Source organism: Colletotrichum spaethianum (assembly GCF_022836535.1).
Source record: "Colletotrichum spaethianum MAFF 239500 DNA, contig18, whole genome shotgun sequence".
In the NCBI taxonomy this organism is placed as follows: domain Eukaryota; kingdom Fungi; phylum Ascomycota; class Sordariomycetes; order Glomerellales; family Glomerellaceae; genus Colletotrichum; species Colletotrichum spaethianum.
The window spans coordinates 310,164-328,413 of NW_026054788.1; the positions used below are offsets into that span (position 1 = coordinate 310,164).

General features: G+C 57.0%; 6 protein-coding genes and 1 non-coding gene across 7 annotated transcripts; 4 read left to right on the forward strand and 3 right to left on the reverse strand.

Annotated features, from left to right (window-relative positions):
* Positions 1–1,119: 1,119 nt before the first annotated feature.
* Positions 1,120–2,664, forward strand: ColSpa_07207 (succinate--hydroxymethylglutarate CoA-transferase; the record flags this gene model as incomplete). The annotated part of the gene is given in 4 exon segments (XM_049273419.1): positions 1,120–1,269; positions 1,411–1,773; positions 1,791–2,559; positions 2,621–2,664. 4 exon segments carry the CDS (start codon positions 1,120–1,122, stop codon positions 2,662–2,664), a joined length of 1,326 nt encoding a protein of 441 aa, XP_049129376.1.
* Positions 2,665–3,048: 384 nt separating this feature from the next.
* Positions 3,049–3,135, forward strand: ColSpa_tRNA_192. Its single transcript is given in 2 exon segments — positions 3,049–3,084; positions 3,100–3,135. It is a non-coding gene; the product is annotated as a tRNA-Cys (tRNA).
* A 1,692-nt stretch (positions 3,136–4,827) lies between these two features.
* On the reverse strand, positions 4,828–5,574 carry ColSpa_07208 (respiration factor 2; the record flags this gene model as incomplete). Its single annotated transcript, XM_049273420.1, has 1 exon — positions 4,828–5,574. The coding sequence occupies one exon, from the start codon at positions 5,572–5,574 to the stop codon at positions 4,828–4,830; it is 747 nt and encodes a 248-aa protein (XP_049129377.1).
* Positions 5,575–6,661: 1,087 nt separating this feature from the next.
* ColSpa_07209 (uncharacterized protein) lies at positions 6,662–8,241 on the forward strand (the record flags this gene model as incomplete). The annotated part of the gene is made up of 5 exons (XM_049273421.1): positions 6,662–6,758; positions 6,836–7,044; positions 7,097–7,289; positions 7,364–7,797; positions 7,927–8,241. The coding sequence occupies 5 exons, from the start codon at positions 6,662–6,664 to the stop codon at positions 8,239–8,241; spliced, it is 1,248 nt and encodes a 415-aa protein (XP_049129378.1).
* Positions 8,242–8,950: 709 nt separating this feature from the next.
* Positions 8,951–9,709, reverse strand: ColSpa_07210 (calcipressin-like protein; the record flags this gene model as incomplete). The annotated part of the gene is made up of 1 exon (XM_049273422.1): positions 8,951–9,709. One exon carries the CDS (start codon positions 9,707–9,709, stop codon positions 8,951–8,953), a length of 759 nt encoding a protein of 252 aa, XP_049129379.1.
* A 4,756-nt stretch (positions 9,710–14,465) lies between these two features.
* On the reverse strand, positions 14,466–15,914 carry ColSpa_07211 (phenylalanine--tRNA ligase, mitochondrial; the record flags this gene model as incomplete). The annotated part of the gene is made up of 2 exons (XM_049273423.1): positions 14,466–15,861; positions 15,886–15,914. The coding sequence occupies 2 exons, from the start codon at positions 15,912–15,914 to the stop codon at positions 14,466–14,468; spliced, it is 1,425 nt and encodes a 474-aa protein (XP_049129380.1).
* Positions 15,915–16,779: 865 nt separating this feature from the next.
* On the forward strand, positions 16,780–18,169 carry ColSpa_07212 (mitochondrial dicarboxylate carrier; the record flags this gene model as incomplete). Its single annotated transcript, XM_049273424.1, has 3 exons — positions 16,780–17,010; positions 17,271–17,977; positions 18,070–18,169. The coding sequence occupies 3 exons, from the start codon at positions 16,780–16,782 to the stop codon at positions 18,167–18,169; spliced, it is 1,038 nt and encodes a 345-aa protein (XP_049129381.1).
* Positions 18,170–18,250: the final 81 nt, after the last annotated feature.

Here is an 18,250-nt window from a genome sequence, read left to right on the forward strand (position 1 = left end):
ACGAAGCCAAAACCCGTGCTCCATCGCAGGGTTTTAGACCTGCGGACGTGAATAATTCGACTGGTGAGTTTCTGTCCTGACTTGCAAATATGTGAAACCCGTGAGATCTTGCTAATATGTCACTAGTTAAGAGGTCGCCAAATTTACGTTCCAACATAAGGCGGGGTCTCCGAGGCGTTTCGTGTCCTCTTGTGAAAGAATCGTGAGAGCATCATGATAGCCCCAATCCTTGTCTCAGTCGATACATGGCATGGAGGAGTCGGGGACTTGGGCTTGGGGGAGAAAGGACAAAAACCTGTCCGAGGAGATGGACTTGTCAAAGTGTATCTGTGAGTCGGCGCTTTCATGAATTCAAATCGGTCCCTGTACCTCTGGGTCAGATCGCAGCACTTCCCGAGGAGACCGTGGCAATGTCTGAAAGGTGAGGTGAAGAATTGGCGCCACATGATCAGCCTGCAGATGAGCTTCTTGCAGACACGTGGTTGGCAGGTTGGTGTGAATGTCTTGACGAATGCACGGGTTCGGAGCTCGGGCCAATGCAGAGCCGCTTTAGCAAACCGCCTCCGAAAACCCTGGGAGCTAGCCGTACTTCGGCTAACAATTTCCTGCTGCAAGGTGTTGCGCCTCCTCTGCAAAGGAAAATGTCTCGAATAAAATGGCTAATACTCAATTATTTCAGATATATTCACACTCGTATAGACTCACTTTGCAGTAAATGTGATTGCGCTGCATGAAAATCAACTCTAGGCGGAGAAAGCAAGCTCCGGCAATTCCTAAAAGCGGCGGCGCATTTGTGTAGCTCGGCTGAAGCTTTCTTCCGAGCGGGAACCCAACCAGAGCACCGGGAATTCCCGCGGCCCAGAAACCTCTGGTTTTCCCGTTTGAGATTGCTTGGAGATAGCGCTTTCTTGCAAAACCAATTGCATCACAGCACAACCTATAGGACTTTCTTGTCGGTCCTCTTTCCTTTTCCCTTCTACGAAGCGCCCCATCATCCCACCCGTCGGGATCTTCTATTCAGTCATTTGATTGACGGCGCGACTCTTTTTCTTCGAACCTGCGGTCTCGAAGAACCTTACCCCTTCCTCACGACACGAACACATAAACCTCTTCACAATCATGTTCAAGCTCGGACGCAACCGTTTGGCTTCTGCCATCCAAACTTCCTCGAGGGTCGCCGCCTCGCCTGCCAGATTCCCGGGTCTCGCGCAGCAACAAAGAAGAAACCTCAGCATCCACGAGTACCTCTCCGCCGACCTCCTGCGCCAGGTAAACATCCACACCCGTACCCGCGACTGAAATGCCCCACTCTCCTTTTCGTCGGGGCAGCCAAGTTTTCAATAGAGCTTCCCACGCACGCGCGATAGTCGACCACGATAGCTAACGTTTGCGTCTGTTCCTTCAATCTAGTATGGAGTCGGTGTCCCCAAGGGTTCCGTCGCGAAGTCCGCCGCCGAGGCCAAGGCCATCGCAAAGGAGATCGGTGGTGAGGACATGGTCATCAAGGCCCAGGTCCTCGCCGGTGGACGTGGAAAGGGCACGTTCGACAACGGTCTGAAGGGCGGTGTTCGCGTCATCTACTCCCCTACCGAGGCCGAGATGTTCGCCGAGCAGATGATTGGCCACAAGCTTATCACCAAGCAGACCGGCGCTGGCGGCAAGCTCTGCAACTCGGTCTACATCTGCGAGCGCAAGTTCGCCCGCCGCGAGTTCTACCTCGCCATCCTCATGGACCGCGCCTCCCAGGCCCCGTTATCGTGTCCTCCTCCCAGGGTGGCATGGACATCGAGACCGTCGCCAAGGAGAACCCTGAGGCTATCATCACCACCAACATCGACATCAACAAGGGCGTCACCGACGAGATCGCTCGCGACATCGCCGTCAAGCTTGGCTTCAGCGAGCAGTGCATCGAGGATGCCAAGGACACCATCCAGAAGCTCTACAAGATCTTCCTCGAGAAGGACGCCACCCAGATCGAGATCAACCCCCTTTCCGAGACCTCGGACCACAAGGTCCTCTGCATGGACGCCAAGTTCGGCTTCGACGACAACGCCGACTACCGCCAGAAGGACATCTTCGCCCTCCGCGACACCACCCAGGAGGATGCCGACGAGGTCCGCGCCGCCGAGTCCGGCCTGAACTTCATCAAGCTTGACGGTGACATTGGCTGCCTCGTCAACGGTGCCGGTCTGGCCATGGCCACCATGGACATCATTAAGCTCAACAAGGGCACGCCCGCCAACTTCCTCGACGTCGGTGGTGGTGCCACTCCCGCCGCCATCAAGGAGGCCTTTGAGCTCATCACGAGCGACCCCAAGGTTTCCGCCATCTTCGTCAACATCTTCGGTGGTATCGTCCGCTGCGACCTCATCGCCCAGGGTCTCATCAACACCTCCAAGGAGCTCAACCTCAAGATCCCCATCATCGCCCGTCTGCAGGGCACCAACGTCGAGGCCGCCCACGAGATCATCAACAACTCCAGCATGAAGATCTTCTCCATTGACGACCTCCAGACCGCCGCCGAGAAGGCCGTGCAGCTGTCCAAGGTTGTGAAGATGGGTAAGTCTCGGCCTCTATTCTCTCGCTAATTCACTGAAGCAACGCTAACTGAAACTCTCAGCCCGCGATATTGACGTCGGCGTCGAGTTCTCCCTGGGTATCTAAAACTCTAGCGTTGTGTTTTAGACTGGCCTCGCCCTGTACATTAATTAACATAGCCCTAGGTTGAAGGAGCTAGCACTGGGAGCCCGAATATCAGACTTTGTGTTCAAATGCCATCCTCAAACTCTCCCAACCATTCTTTTCATTTTTTGTGACGTCCAAGTGTTGCTCAGTTTTGTCCAGTCCCTGTCAGTACATGTCACATGAACGATTCGCTAATCAAGATCCCGGCCCCACGTCACCGAGCATGCAGACATGCGTGGGTATGCAACCACATGATGCCCACTCGCATCTGCTCGCGTCCTGCATACGCGAAAGTCTCCATGAGACCACATTGCGGCCAGGCGGTCAAGCGGTCTAGATGACTAAGCCCTGATCCGCTTACAAGGATCGATAGCTCAGTGGTAGAGCGAGAGATTGCAGCTTCCGCAGCAACCTATCTCTAGGCCCCGCGTTCGAACCGCGGTCGGTCCTTGGTTCCTCTTTGAGGATTGCTTTTTGCCGTTATCCCACACAATATGGTCATTTCCATAGCTGTGACGGCGTCTTGACGTCTCAACCAGGATGTTGTTGTGCTGATTTGGTGAGAGCGTCGGGTTGGTTGCGCGATTTACTCCGCCCAACTCCCCTTGAGGCGGTTTGATGGTGGAATCAAGGCGAGAGCTGCGAAAGTTTCTTTTGCCATTAATTCTGATTGTTTCGCTACGGTAGATGTGCCACGGTTTATTCCTTGTTGCTAAAACTCCCGGTCCAGAGCTTCTCAGACTCTTGCTTGCCTGAATCAAACTCCTAAAGAACGGTTGTTCCCAACAGTTGTGGCAACGTAGGCCGACAACTCTAGCCTTACAAACCCTTCTATGCCTTGCAGGGTAGTTTGAGTTGTCGAGAACCGTATGGGTTCGGGTCATGCTTCTGAAACTGCGAAAATTGGCCGTCGTGTTGCATTAAGACGGCTGGTGACATCGGAGAACACACGGGTGAGCAGCCAACAGCCCGAAGTATATATCCAGGCCTGCAAAGAGAATGGAGTGGTTCAAGATCCATCAAAAGGTAAGGGCTGCCTGCAATGGTGACATCTATCGACCGATGACCACAATCTCCAGAACCCCCTGAGTTCGCGAGATCTTGAGTAGCTCCTCCCCAGACCCGTTAGAGCTCATCCCGGAGCCGAAGCTTACGCTTCTGACTGTTGGCTGCAAGCACGTACATGAACACTGCCGAGCAGGCTTGACCTTCCTGTCTGCCTGATTGCCTTTGTGGAAGGAGGATGCTGGAGCGGGTGGTGTTGGACCTGGGTGGTTCGGTGATGTCCTGATGGATCTTGTACCAAGTAATGAATCGTTGCCTTTTGATGCTGTCGGTGATAACTGTGAACCTGGATTACGTTCCGATGCGGCATATTGTCAGCTTGCCAGAGGATGATTTACAATAGTAACGCGACGCCTTCTGTGCCGATGCCATAACATCTTCCCACCTTGCATCACCACATCGTCCATATGTTGCCAATTCCAAGAAGATAACAAAACTATGCGGGGAGCTATTGGTTCTTGAAGTGCCCAGAAACCAACAGCCCAATTTCTGTCCCGAAAATGGTCAGCCTGAGTTAACACCTTGTCGATGCGGCATGTGTCGATCCACAGATACTCGTATCCTCAGTCGCCTGCGATCCTGCATGCCTCGTTGCTTTTCGCGAAGCCCGTCCGCTGCCCCATGGCGGGACCTAGGATACCGTGGAAGCATACTCCCACGAACCCTTAAGTGTAAGATAATACTGCGTAGGGCGGCGTTGTTTCAGTTTTGAGAAGTCACATCTTCGTCAAGTTGGAAAACGATATTCTGGTATGTATGGTTAACAATTCCGATTCCGTGAGTCCCTGGTGATGCAGAGCGGCGTCGTTTCCCCAAGTTCATTTTGTCGATGGCGAGGCTTTGATCTAGACCATGCAGTTGACTTCACATGCACCAATGAGATGCCGGCCTTCGGCAAGTGAGTTGCAATTCAGCGGCTCTGGAAATTCTGCTTGGCCTGCGCTTACGGACGGGAGCTCAGAATTGTATTGCTAGGTTATCCTCACCCGGAACTATCAGGTTCCCGACTTGATTGAATATCATAAGGGGAGATTATGGCAAAGTTACTCGAGCCCATGGTGCCACAGTACTTGGGCCTCACAAAATGGTATCGGACAGCTTCCGCTGCATCCTCTCCCCAGCTTCCTCCTCCGCCTCCTCCTCCTTCCTCCTTTGGATCGCCGCCTTGCGGTTCTCGTGATACGACGGGTCGCGCGTGACGCCCTCGCGGCGCCACTTGCTGGGCGGCTTCATCCCCAGCTCGGCGTACCGCGACCACACGTTGACGCCGCGCCGGAACCAGCGCTCCTGCCGCTCCTCCTCCTCCTCGGGCGACGCCTGCCACTTGCTCTTGAGGATGCGCCGGACCGCCTCGGGCGACAACTCGAACTTGTCGGCCAACGTCCGTAGCGTGTACTCCTCGGGGAACTGCGCGTGCAGCGCCTTGATGCCCGCGATGGCGTCCGGCGAGAGTCGCTTGCGCGGTTTCCAGCCGTCGGGGAACTTCTTCTTCAGGGCCTCCTTTTGGATCTGCCAGCCTTCTCTTTTCGGCTTCGCGCCGCCTTCGGGGTCGTCCTCGCCAGCGACGCCGTCCCTTTCCCTCCTGTCTTTTGTGGCATGTTTTCTTTCCAAGGGCCACTTCCTTTCTTTGATAGACCCTTGCCAATCGCCTTGTCTGTTGTAGGTTGTAGAGGTTGCGAATGTCGACTTCTGACCGAGTCGCAAAGCTTGGGGGTTCTTGAGGTGCTGCGGGAGTCTCGTTGCAACAGCGGCCTCGGGGACGAGCGTTTGCGACACACTCTGTAGGAAAAGCCTCAGGGGGCTTAATCGACATGAGCAGAGCATTCTTGCTTTGTGGGTTTCGCAAAATTAGATGGAGGTGGGAGACGTCGAGAGTCGGGGTTCGGGATGCGAAGTTGGCGAAGGGGGCGTTTGGGAAAAAAGTCGAGCTCGAGTCTAATTAATTCAGTCGCGCGCCTCTGGACGACGGGACGGGGCGCGCAAAACAGTGGGACTGCCGCAGGGGGCGGCCGGGGGGAATGGCGCCGCAGCGCCGGGTGCCACCGGTGCTGACTGCAGGGGGCCGTTGAGCAACTGGTTAGCTCTGAACGGAAAGTGCTTGCAGCTAGCAAAGTCAATTACGCTTCAATTCCAACTTCACTCTGTACAACAGCCGACGTGCACTCTGGCGATTCATCATCATCACCTGCGACTAGTTGCTGGCAGGCTCACCTTTTCTCACTCTGTCTCTTGGAGACTTTCTCTAATCAGACTCGATACGTCCTCCGTTCATACAACCCGTTCCGCCCCTCCATTTCGGATGGGAGGAGAGGAGGCTATGCACGTGCAAACATCATGGCATCATCCATGTTCTCGGCAGCCTCTAGGCCTCGGACACCGGTCGTCTCACTGTGCAGGGATTTCGCAACCCATATTATCTACCCTTTCTTAGCAACCTTAACCTTATCATCTTACCTCCATTTCCATAGCTAGGCCGTCTGGTTGTTACTCTGATCCACTGATTCGCCAGCCGGCCTTGTGTCAACCCCTCACTCGAATAAGGTCACCACTTCGCTCTGCTCGTAGTTCGAGTCTGCAACTTGTGAAGACCTCGGGAAATGCTGGTCACTTAGACCTAAACACTTCTATATCTATGCCCGATGGCTTATAAATTAGAAGGGAACCGAGTTGGTTCGACATTGTCAGTTTTCAGACCGAAAATTCCTTAGGCCTTGGTGAAGTCATTCCGCCCTTAGCTTCGGTTTGCCCCTGTTTACTGTGGCGGATTAACCACCCAACCTGAAGTGTGTCCCAGCTCCCCCTCTTAACCTTAACCGTAGCCGCATTCTTGTGGCTCTTTGCACTCCAGTCTTTGATAAACTGCCCTTGTTACATTCCAAACCACTCATTACCCCAGAAGTACAGGTCAACAATGGCCGGCATCCTTTGGTATAGAGGCGAGGAGTGGCGATCAGTATGGGACTACTGGTTCAAGTGGACCGATGAACACTTCACGGGCGACGACCTCCGTCCGATGATTTACACCTACGACGAATTGGGAGCAAAAGCACTGGACCGGCTGGATGAGATATCACCGCCGACAAAGCCACAACCCCCAGCGAGAAGGTCGACGCTCCCCCGGACCCGAAGCCTCATCGGGACCTCTACACTCTCCTTAGAGATAATGCGGATTCGGATGAGATCCTGGGGGAGCTATGGACTGAGGTCAACACAATCCCCGACTGGGTAGACTGGGCCCAGATCGAGCGCGGGCAACAGGTCTTCCTCCGCTACGCCGGACCCGCGATCTTTGCCGTAAACGCCCACTCATCCTCCCTCACACGATAATCTCACTAACACTCCGCAGCTCACATTCCAATCCCTGGTTGGCGGCATGGGCGGCCGCCGTGTCGTCGAAACCCTCTCCCGCACCGGCGGCTTTGGCGTCAAAGTCACACGCCGCCGCCTCCTCGAGACCTTTCAGCACATCCTCCAAGTGACCCGCGACCTCGCCTCCGTGCAGCCCGGCGGCGACGGCTTCGCCTCCTCTCTGAGGGTCCGTCTCCTCCACGCCACCGTCCGCCGCCGCATCCTGGCGCTCGTCGCCGAGCGGCCCTCCTACTACGATGTCCAGGCTTGGGGGTGCCCGTCAATGACCTCGACTCCATCGGCACCATCTCCACCTTCTCGGCGACGCTCCTCTGGATCGGCCTCCCCCGGCAGGGGATCTTCCTCACCGACGCCGAGAAGGCAGACTACCTCGCGCTCTGGCGGTGGGTCGCCTTCATCATGGGCACGCCGACCGAGGCCTTCGCGTCCGTGACCAAGGCGCGGGCCATGATGGAGTCCCTCCTGGCCTCCGAGATCGAGCCCTCCGACACCTCGCGCGTGCTCGCCAACAACGTCCTCTCCGGGCTGTGCAACCAGCCGCCCTCGCACGTGTCGCGCGAGTTCCTCGCGGCCGAGACGTACTGGCTCAACGGGCCCAAGCTCGCGCGCGCGCTGGCGGTCGAGAGGCCGCCGTTCTACTACTCCCTGCTCATCGTCGGGCAGTGCATCTTCTTCATGGTCATGTGCTACCCCCGCCGTATGTTCCCGAACTGGGACAAGTCCGGAACGAGGTATGATGCTCCACGCCCCGGATTTCCTTGTTTCGACAGTCCCCAAGCTGACGGACCCTGAAAGACTCTCAAAAAGGCTCTCTTCAACCTGACTGTCCACAAGCCCGAACTCGGCGCCCTCGGGAAAGAGACAAACTTCGAATTCCAGTACATCCCGACCCTCGACGTCATGTCCACCGAGGCCGCCGCCCGGTCCCACCACCTCGAACCGTCGGCGCAGGGTTCCACCCTCGGCACGAACACCAGCCGCCGCGCGCGCGTCACCGAACGCCGAAGCCTCGTTGTGCTCCTGGTCGCCGTCGCCGTGGCGGGGCTGCTCGCCTGGCTAGGCATCCGGAGCGCCTCGGCGCTGTTTGGGAGGGTTGCCGGGATGGTTTCACTGGACCTGTGAGATGATGGGCAAAGCAGTTATAGAGAGAGAGAGAGAGAGAGAGAGAGAGAGAGAGAGAGAGAGAGAGACCACGTCATACCAAGTGAAACGAGGAAAACCTGCTGGGCTGGGTTGTGTAGTGTGGGCTACGGGCTGATCCCGATCGGCTTTGATCCGGAATCCATCCCCTCTCCCCCCCAGACTCGTTCTCGCGGCGCCGATCACTGTATCGGAAGATCAAACAGTCTGGGCTCGACGTTTTTTGTGGGCTGCGCCGGAACGACTCTGCTGCAGCATGAACGACTTTGCCGCAGGTTCTTGGTGTCAAAAAGGCATAACAATATCCATACACTGAAACACATATGACCGGTCCACGCAGCGTTTTGTGATAATAATCATCTTTGTTTGTTTCGCTGCCTGTGGGCTGCTCGCGAAAGGGGAATCTAGTATACATAACATTGTGCGCTTAACTGCAGCACAGTAATAAACTTTTTATCCTGGCTCGGTGGCCATCAGAAACGACAGTGCAGAGTGTCGATCTCATCCAAACAATAATCGTCCCCTTGTCCTGTCCAGTATACGTGCCATTATCTTTGCTCAAAACGCCGTCGCAAAACCCATGTGAAGATGCTAGATGCGTGCCAGAAGCCCATGTCACCATGTTCCATATCATATCCCAACGCCCAAACGAGATAGCTGTTGAAAGAAAAAAAAAAGACACCCGAATGTCCTATGCGTGGTGCATCAGCTCGACAGGCGGGCGAGAGGTGTGCGCCATGATGGGTTTTTGGTTGTCAATGGGGCTGAACTCCATGGGCTCGTCCGTCATGTCCTCGAGGCAGATGGCCGGGAGGTCAGGGCTGGCGCCGTTGGCGTCAGGCTGGTAGAGCAGGGTAGAGCTCCTGCTGCGAGTTTGCCGGGAGCCATCAACGGGGCTGATGGGCGTCTCGATGCCCGTCGGGCGGTGGTGGAGCTTAGCCAAGGCCTCGGCGAGATCCTCAGCGTGGACCATCTTGTTAGGAGCGTCCTCGAGCTTCATCTCCCAGCCGTGAGGAGGCGAGGGAGGGGGCGAGATGAAGAAGAGCTTGCCGGCGTCGGGAAGGGCAAGGTGGCGGTCGGTGACCTCGACGGGCGTAGGCTGGCCGAAGTAGACGCGGACGCGCTCGCCCATGACGGCTTCACCGTCCCAGACACGGCGCACGGCGATGGCGTCGTCCTCTGAGAAGAAGGAGACGACGATGCGGCGGAAAGACTTGAGCGGTGCCCATGAGTGGATGGGAGCCGTCTTGAGGACGAGGTCCCGGATGGTCTGGAGGTTGTCGGGGCGGAAGATGGAGGTATCATTGAGGTTTGTGAAGAGGAGGGTGTTTGTGGGCGGCGTCGGCTGGACCAGAGGCGGCAGAGAGGAGAGGTCGAGAGAAAGCGACTTGGAAGAGCTGGTTGAGCGCCTCGAGAAGATCGGGCGGGTATCTGACTTGGGCGACTCCATTTTGAGTAGTTGGGTACGTGTGTGTGATTTGGTTGTAGTAATGTGGTGGTTGATAGCGGATGCGACAGAAAGCGAGTACCGCAAAGGTGTTTCTTGCTCTTGTGATGTAGTTTCTATGTCGAGGATGTGGTACGCCTGTTCGTCTGCATGTAACAGTTTGCAAGAATGGTTGTAGGTGCGTTTTGTTTTGTTTGGTGCTGGAGTTGGAGCGGAAGATGATGGTGGTGGTTGGCGGGCGGCGGTCTTGGTTATATGTTTGGGCGTGCCAGCGAGGGTGGCTTGGCTGTCGCTACTGGACGACTACTGGGTCGGGTGGAGCGTGAGAGGTGTGTGTGTGTGTGTGTGTGTGTGTGGGATGGCTGAGTAGTGGGAGGGAGTGGAGGGGTGTGCGGGCAGGGTGCAAGGTAGACTCGAGGAGGACCACAATTACGGTGGCCGAGGGCGTAGACTTGCTCCCCCGTGGAGGAGTGTCTGGTCTGTGTGATGAAACGGGAAGGCCACACGGACTCACGGGCCCGTTTGAAGTTTCGCCGCCTTGGAGCCGTCACAGTGGAGCCTGCACGTAGGTTGGGAGGCTGGAGACTTGAGCGATACGCCTGCCGTTCCTTATCCGTTCTCCTACGTACCTAGCAGTCACGCAGTGAGAGTACACCTTGTGTGGAAGGTTCACCGTTGAGTCGAGGTAAGGCGCGTGGGTTCTGCCAAGGTGCATTGGCGCAGGTGAGGGCCCGTCGGGATCAGACGAGAAACGATATGGCGGTAACCCTACACAGTACGCAGGCTCTAGTTTACCTTTCTCTGGCACCGAGATTGCTTGCATCTCCGCGCAGAAGACGAGGTACACAGAGGAATGTGTGTACCTACACTACGGCGGTGGAAACCACTCAACAAGGATGGGCGGGAAGGAAGCACAGAGCGCAGAGAGCACATGGCACCGGCCATCCAGCAGCCAGCAGGAAAAGTCAGGAACCAACACTGCTGACCCGATTGGGGCTGTGCAAAAGCGAAGGAAAAAAAATTAAAATCTGTTATGAGGGATCTTTTTTTCCCCTTCCTTTTTCGCCCACTTCAGTAGGCTTGGCGTCCCATTGCCAGATACATCTCAAGCAGTGCCTGCCGGGTCGTCGTCCGTATGTACTACACTACTGACCCTACCTATATCGCCCTCTGCCGTGCCAGGGCGCTGACGCTGCGGTTGCACTCGCGGTCCACGCGGGCGAGTGGCTCATGGAGATGTTCGACTACGGACTAGACTCCCAATGTCTTGGAGGCTTGGGCGAATCGACAGGCCGCTGGTTCGCTCGCCCCGCAGGAAATTGAATTGTCGAGAATGCCATTCGCCACCTCAGCCATTATCTACACGCAGTTTCCGCGCCCATTCCCTTGCCCATTCCCTTGCCTTAACGGATGAGCTAAGCTTGCAAAGGCAACGCTAGACGCGGTACGTACCGTTGCAGCGCTCTGAACAGAGCGGTGTCGTTTACCTCCGCCTCAATCTCTAATTTCCACCGTGACGACTTTACGGTACGTCGCGAGGGCGGTGCTGCCGTCTCATCCCCCAGTAAACCCCGACTGCCCGAGAGTCAAGAGTCGTCTTCGTTGTCGCCGTCGGCTTAATCCTCACACCTCTTCGCCTCATGCAGGCCTCCCCTCCCATGTAGTGTACACTACCAAAACCGCCCGCCCAGTCATCACGGTGGTTCCCCCACACGCCCACTGGGCTCCGTTTCTCTCGTCAATGACGGCAGAGCGCCCTGGACGCAAACAAATCGACTTGACAGCTGGGAAACAGCGCCTCGACCCGCTATTAATTGGCCGCAGCGACGGCACTATGGTCGCATCGCCATCTCTCGACCCTGTCAAGCCGTATCCGTCTACCTCGCCTGGCCTGGTGACCTCACCTTTTGGATCCCTCTCGCTTCCCGTACGTTCCTGAACACGCGAGACACAACGCAACGAAACAGAGGCACATGGCCTGGCACGGCAATGCTGCTGCCGTTGTCAGCCACTGGACACGCCCTCCCGTCTTGAGTCTTGCGATGCCCCCCGTACATCCCTCCATATGCGACCAACAGTCTACAGAGACACCATGCAGCTCTAATCAACCGGGTGCCCAGTGTGGACTCGGGCATGCTCCGAACATCAACGTTACCTACAGATTCAGCCAGGCATAGACTTTACTGATTTGCCAAAACCCTCAACTCGACAACAGAACTCCCCGCTCTTGCGCTATCGCGACCAAGGCTAAAGTCTTTCAGGGATCCTGAGTTGATTCTCCACAGCGGCAAGTTCCTGGCTGGTTCAGTAGTCTAGAGGGATTGGGGCTGTGCAACAGTTGTTATGTTCACACGACAGCTTTCCTCTGCTATTGTTTGGCTACTTGATCACTGTATCTATGACACTTGGGGTTTGCGGTTTGCTGTCAGGCTTGAGGCTACGCCCCCTTGAACCACCTGGAAAGCTACCCTCGCCGGGCCTCGCTCTTCTCTCCGATGATTTCGGACATCGTCAGGCCACGATCGGCCGTGGTCGACTGAGGCTTGTTTTGTTCGTCTTGGCTTACGAGCCTCTGAAGCCCCAACATCAGTCATCCGGTGCTGGGGCTTGGCAGTAGAGGGGACTTCTCTCACGATGCAAAGCCCCTTTCGACAGCGGCAGTGTCAGTTGCGCCAAGTCGATAACCGGCCACGGTCTTGCAACTTTATGCCATAAACTGCCGTTCGGTTGAAAGAGGGACGAGGCCATTTGCCGCCCCGTGCGAGGAGCATCGCGGAAATTGGTCCAAAATGCCTCGCACGTTGTTGAAGTTGCTGCGTAGACTCAGCCCGCCTGCTACGAGTCAACCTACGGATTTTGTCTTCGCTCAGCCAGCTCGGGGCAAATTGCACTGAGCCTCAGCCCCTTCCGCCCGCCGTCGGACAGAAGACAGCTCTTGTCTGATACATAGCCTTCAGCCACCATGGTATCCGCAGAGCATGGCTTGCAGGAGAAAGATGAAATTTGAAATTTGGAGCCAACGTTCCTCTCGAACCGGTCGCAGCAGTTGCCATTGTGTCTGCCGCTACTCGTCAATGTTTCGTCTCAATTTCCGGCACGAAGCAAAAACCCTTCCCGGGTGCTACGTACACGGTTTTCCGGTACCGGCAACCGTCAGCAAGTTACCATCTTGCGATCTGGAAACGAGGCTGTGCAGAATACCAAGACCTCCGACCTGCCAGATTGATGTTTCGCGCTGCAATCGGCTTCCCCAGACGCCGTTCTAGGCCAAGACCTGCATTCCTGCGCTCCGCTAGCAGTGCTGCCGCCCCTCAATCGCCAATGTCCTTCTGACTAGGCGCGAATCTGCACCGGGAGCCAGTTGCCCAGTTGGGTAAGTTGCACGTCTGACGAACAGTCTCGTCCTCCAACCCGCATGCACGACAATCAGCGACGGTCCACTCGCGTGCCCTCCCTCGCACTCATCAGAGCACTTTTGCAATCGATTGGCAACTTGTCGTTCCTTCGGTTGTGGAGTTCAGATCGCGTTGCCCCATCACTTAAAGATTCTGGGTCTCGGGGGCACGGTGCGCTTCGAACCGTATCCCACCGTTATTCTACGACTTCGAGACCGTCCGTTACATAGCAATCTTCCGAGCTCAATGTGCCACCGTGCCTGGTACTTCACCTTATCTCATGACATTGCGGGGGTTTCCTTACCTGATTGACTCAATTGCCGAGTCGGGCCTGAAAGCATGGCAAGCTCATCTTATCCGTTTGGACACGTTGATTGCAAGGAACCTGCTTGAGGGCGGGAAATCAGCGTTAATTTGCGACAATCACGACTTAGTCTGATGCAGTCAACGATGAGAGCTCGCCAAAGGGAGCGTGGCTGTGTTCAACCCTATCTCTCCAACATCGAGTCTCAAACTCTCCATGGACCGAGCAGCAGGCTGAAGTTGGCCCCATCTTTGAGAAAGAAAGGACATGAAACCGACCTGCACAACCGTCCCAACAACTTGGGACGACGGGTTGAGGTTCTGCCCTTCCCACTCGCAGACTAATGCGCATGTCCCCGACGGCGGGGCATTGTAGGTTTTGCGCATGATACAACTGATCTGCAACCGCAGCGTCACTGCTTCAGATTCTTCCGACGGTTGGCTCTCGCCATGGGGGCATGAGTTCACCGTTCGAGAACCCTCGGCAGAAACAAGCCCGCCCTCCGGTGTAGGTACTTGTTGCTCGGGCATTGGCGCTGGGCGGGCGCTTTGTTGGTGTCCAACTGCTTCCAACCGTTGTTATGGCTCTTTTCGCCCGATGTTGGTGCACATCACGGCTGTGCTTCATGAGGCACTCCCGGAGAACGAAACACAACCGTCAAATCAAAACGCTGCAGGACGGAATCAAAGGAACCCCGAGTCCCCGTAATTGCCCTGAACCTCTGGCCCAAGGCTGAGCCCGCATAGTAAGGCTCTGAGCTCGGTCGCCATAGGGCGTTATAGTACAAGTCGTTCTATGATACATGGCGTGGCAGCTCCTCGACATACTCCTCCTCTCTTTGCTCACGCAGGGCGCAAGCAAAGTATGCTCGTCGGCTTGGCAGCACACTTTCTCACGACATACCCCGAGGGAGGCGTGCGACTTACGCCGGTCTGCTAATGATGTCGTGCGAGTGGGCTCACTCTATCCGGAGCCGTCCCCGTCTGATGAAGAGCGATAAAAGTATTGGCAGCACAGCCCCCTTACCCCTCAGCTACCGACGTTAAGCAAAGTGTCATCTCTACCGGACTTCGACACCTAGCTTTTCTACCAATTTCCTAGTTACTTCGCTATGTAATTCATTGGTCTCCTCGTTGGTCAGGGTCCGCTCTAGGCTTCGGTAGTTGATCCGATAGCACATGCTGCGCCTCCCCGTCTTGGGGTGCGTGAACTCGTCCACCAGCCGGACGTCCTCGGCCCTCTCGCCGGCGATGTCGCGCACCAGCTCCATGAAGTCGTTCTCGTGGAAGTCCTGCGTGTTGGCCTTGGTGTTCCCCCCGGCCGCGGACGTGCTCCGGAGCCAGAAGGATATGTCCTTGGGGCAGGCCGGGTGCTTGGAGAAGGGCACGAAGCGCTTCATCGAGTCCAGCTGGTCAGACACGCCCTTGAATTGGCTCAAGAACCTTTCATCTTGTGACCAGAACAGACGGATGTCGGGGATCTGGAAGAGGAGCATGGCGATGCGCTCGAGACCGATACCAAAGGCCCAACCCAGTTGTTGCGGCACTCCCGCGTTGATGCAGATGTCCTGCTTCACCACGCCGCAGCCCAACACCTCGAGCCAGTCCCCAGCGTAGTAGACCTCGAGCTCCCACGAGGGGCTGGTGAACGGGAAGTATGCTTCCACCCAGCGGACTCTCAGGGGCTCGTCCTTGTAGTCGGGATCCGCCTTCGCAGCGGCAGCCTTCGCTCTCGTGAAGATTTCAACAACCATGTTCTCGAGAGACCGCTTCAGGTGAGCGCCGATGGCCTCGGCCTCGGCGGGCGTGTGGTGGCCCTCCTGCAGGGGGTTACGCTCCGCATCGAAGGCGGGATGGGGATCCTCGACCTTGACATTGTGCTTCGGCAACCTGTTGACGTCCTCCCAAACGGCGGCGGCGATGTCGCCGTTGGGCACCTTGGTCCGATCCCACATACGGGCGCCCTCCATCTGGTGGAAGACGGGGTAGTGACTCCTATCGATGGCATCGCGCCTGTAAACGTCGGCGCTGATGAGGTATCCCTCGCTCAGGTTTTTCTTGAACGTCTGCGCCTGGTGCGCGCTGGTGTGTGTTCTGAGGAGCGTGTCCTTGTTGAAGTAGTAGGTATCGGACTTTGCGCGGCCGGGGTGGTCGGCGGGGAAGCCTAGCGAGTCGAAGTTTTGGTGCGTAGAAACGACAGGGTCAAAGGTGTTGTGGTACTTGTATGTCGGCGCTGGGAACTGCGACTCGATGATCTGGCGGGTGATGTACACGGGGTGATCCTTTTGGAGGTGGAGCTTGCGCGACGCCGCGTCGAGGACGGTCTTTGGGACGTTGAACCAGGTGTCGGTCGGGATGGTCTGGCCGTTGACCTCGACGGTCTTGTTGCTCTGGGTCGGGGAATCTACAATGCACTGTTTAGATAGGGGCTGCGGGCCGGGTTCGGTACGGTCTGACCTGAGGAGTAGGCGCGCCGGCTACTCATCGACAACGACGCGAGCTTCTGCCATTGTCGAGGGGGGCAGCTCCGGGGCAGATGGCGCCACGGAAGCAGCTTCGTTGCAACTGCCTGCCGGCCAGCCTCGGGACGAGCATCGCTGTGCGGTTGTATGGTTAATCTGCGCCTTTGTCCGGATACAAAGGCCCTTGTGCTATGTTCTCATCACAGGCGCCAAGCTTCTCTGTTGGGATCGCGACGGGGTTCGAAAGCTGCGGCGGAAAGAAAGGGAGCTCCAAATAGAGCGGAACTGTGCAGCCGTCAATCACAAGAAATCTGACAAAAAAGCTACCTACGGGGCGCACGGGCCCCACCAGGCGTTCGACTTTCCACTTGACGGGACGGCCATCCACGGCGCCAGGCCCTGCCGACCCGGCGCAGGGTCCGGATACGCTTCTAGCGCATGGCACCCCTGTGGGTTACAGGACCATGACGCAGCAAAAGACCGAAGCAGCAGGTTCTCTGTTGGGTGTGTCACTCAGCCAAATTTTGGGCCGAACAGAAGCGCCCATCCAGCCGAATCGGTGCCAGAAAAGGAAAAAAAAACGATAAGAAAAAGTTCGCGATACACCGAGCCGAATCTTGGTACCACTCGGCTTCTTCGTCCTACCACCCTTCGTGCCAAAGCCAAAGCCAAAAAAAAAAAGGCCTTCCACCACACCCCCGAAGTCGGCTTTATACTTTCGACGTCACCACACAGGAGGAAAAAGTGACGTTTAGCACGCCGCGGCACCCATCACACAATTGCCGACGCAGGGCAACCTTGGATATCGATTCTCCCATTAAACCCGAGGACTGCCACTTGGTTGCGACGCAGGTTACAATTTGCGCCGCAGCGGGATGAGCGTAGCAGAGGAGATTTTATAGCTGCTGCAACGATGCAGTCCGCCGCCGCCGCCAACATGATTGCTAGCAAACCGGCCGACGATACGCCGTCAGTCCCGTCGCCGTCGTCGCCGTTGAAGATGGGGCAGATTGAGGAGCAGGAGAAGCCGCAACCGCAGCTGAAGCAGACGGCGACAGCGGCGTCAACGACCAAGAAGACGACGGAGCCGTCATTAAGATACCCCTTTTGGTTCGGAGGCAGCGCCAGTAGTATGGCCGCCTGCGTGACCCATCCCCTAGATTTGGGTAAGTAATTGTTCTCTCCTGTCGCTGCCTCATGCCTGTTTTCTGCATGCTACGCAGGGCAAAAAACCCTGCGATGTCGCGATGTCGGAGCTGGAGAGCTAACAATGTCTCACAGTAAAGGTATGCGCTGCCCCCAAAGAGACCACCACGAACTCCCGGCCCCCGCGATCGCGAGCCGGCCCTCACGAGGCTGTGATGGGCCCTTAGCAATGCAAGAATACTTACACGGTGCCTCTAGGTCCGCCTGCAGGTCCGCCGCCCGGACGCGCCGAAGAACATGAGCGGCACCTTTGCCCACATCATCCGCAACCACGGCGTGACCGGCCTTTACAACGGCCTCTCGGCCTCCCTGCTCCGGCAGATGACGTACTCGACCGTCCGCTTCGGCGCCTACGAGGAGATGAAGATCCGCGCGACCCGCGCCAACGACGGCAAGGCGCCGTCCTTCCCCGTCCTCGTCGCCATGGCCTCGGCCTCGGGCTTCGTCGGCGGCATCTCGGGAAACGCCGCCGACGTGCTCAACGTGCGCATGCAGCAGGACGCCGCCCTCCCCGCCGCTGAGCGCCGCAACTACAGCCACGCGCTCGAGGGCATGCTGCGCATGGCGCGCGAGGAGGGCATTATGAGCTGGTTCCGCGGCGTGCTGCCTAACAGCATGCGCGCCGCCGCCATGACGGCCTCGCAGCTGGCGTCGTACGATACCTTCAAGGGCATGCTCATCCGCCACACCCCCATGGGCGACAACCTCACGACGCACTTCACCGCATCCTTCCTCGCGGGCGTCATGGCCGCGACCGTGACGAGCCCCATCGACGTGATCAAGACGCGCGTCATGTCGGCGAGCACCCAGGAGGGCCTGGCGCACACGCTGACCAAGATCTACAAGGCCGAGGGCCTGGGCTGGATGTTCAAGGGCTGGGTGCCTAGCTTCCTCCGCCTTGGACCGTACGTCTCTCCTTTTCCGTCCCCTCACGCATGCGTGCTCTCTCTCATATCCCCCCAACATGCACGACGGAAACGCTAACTCCACCACGCAGTCAAACCATCTGTACGTTTGTCTTCCTAGAAATGCACCGCAAGATCTATAGAAAGGTCGCCGACATCGGCGGCAGCGAGGAGGCGTCCATCAAGGGGTGAGGGACAGAGAGTAAACTCACATAGAGCCTGTTGTATAGAATGTGCCGTTTTATAGACCGGTGTTGCGTCGTCGTGCGCAGC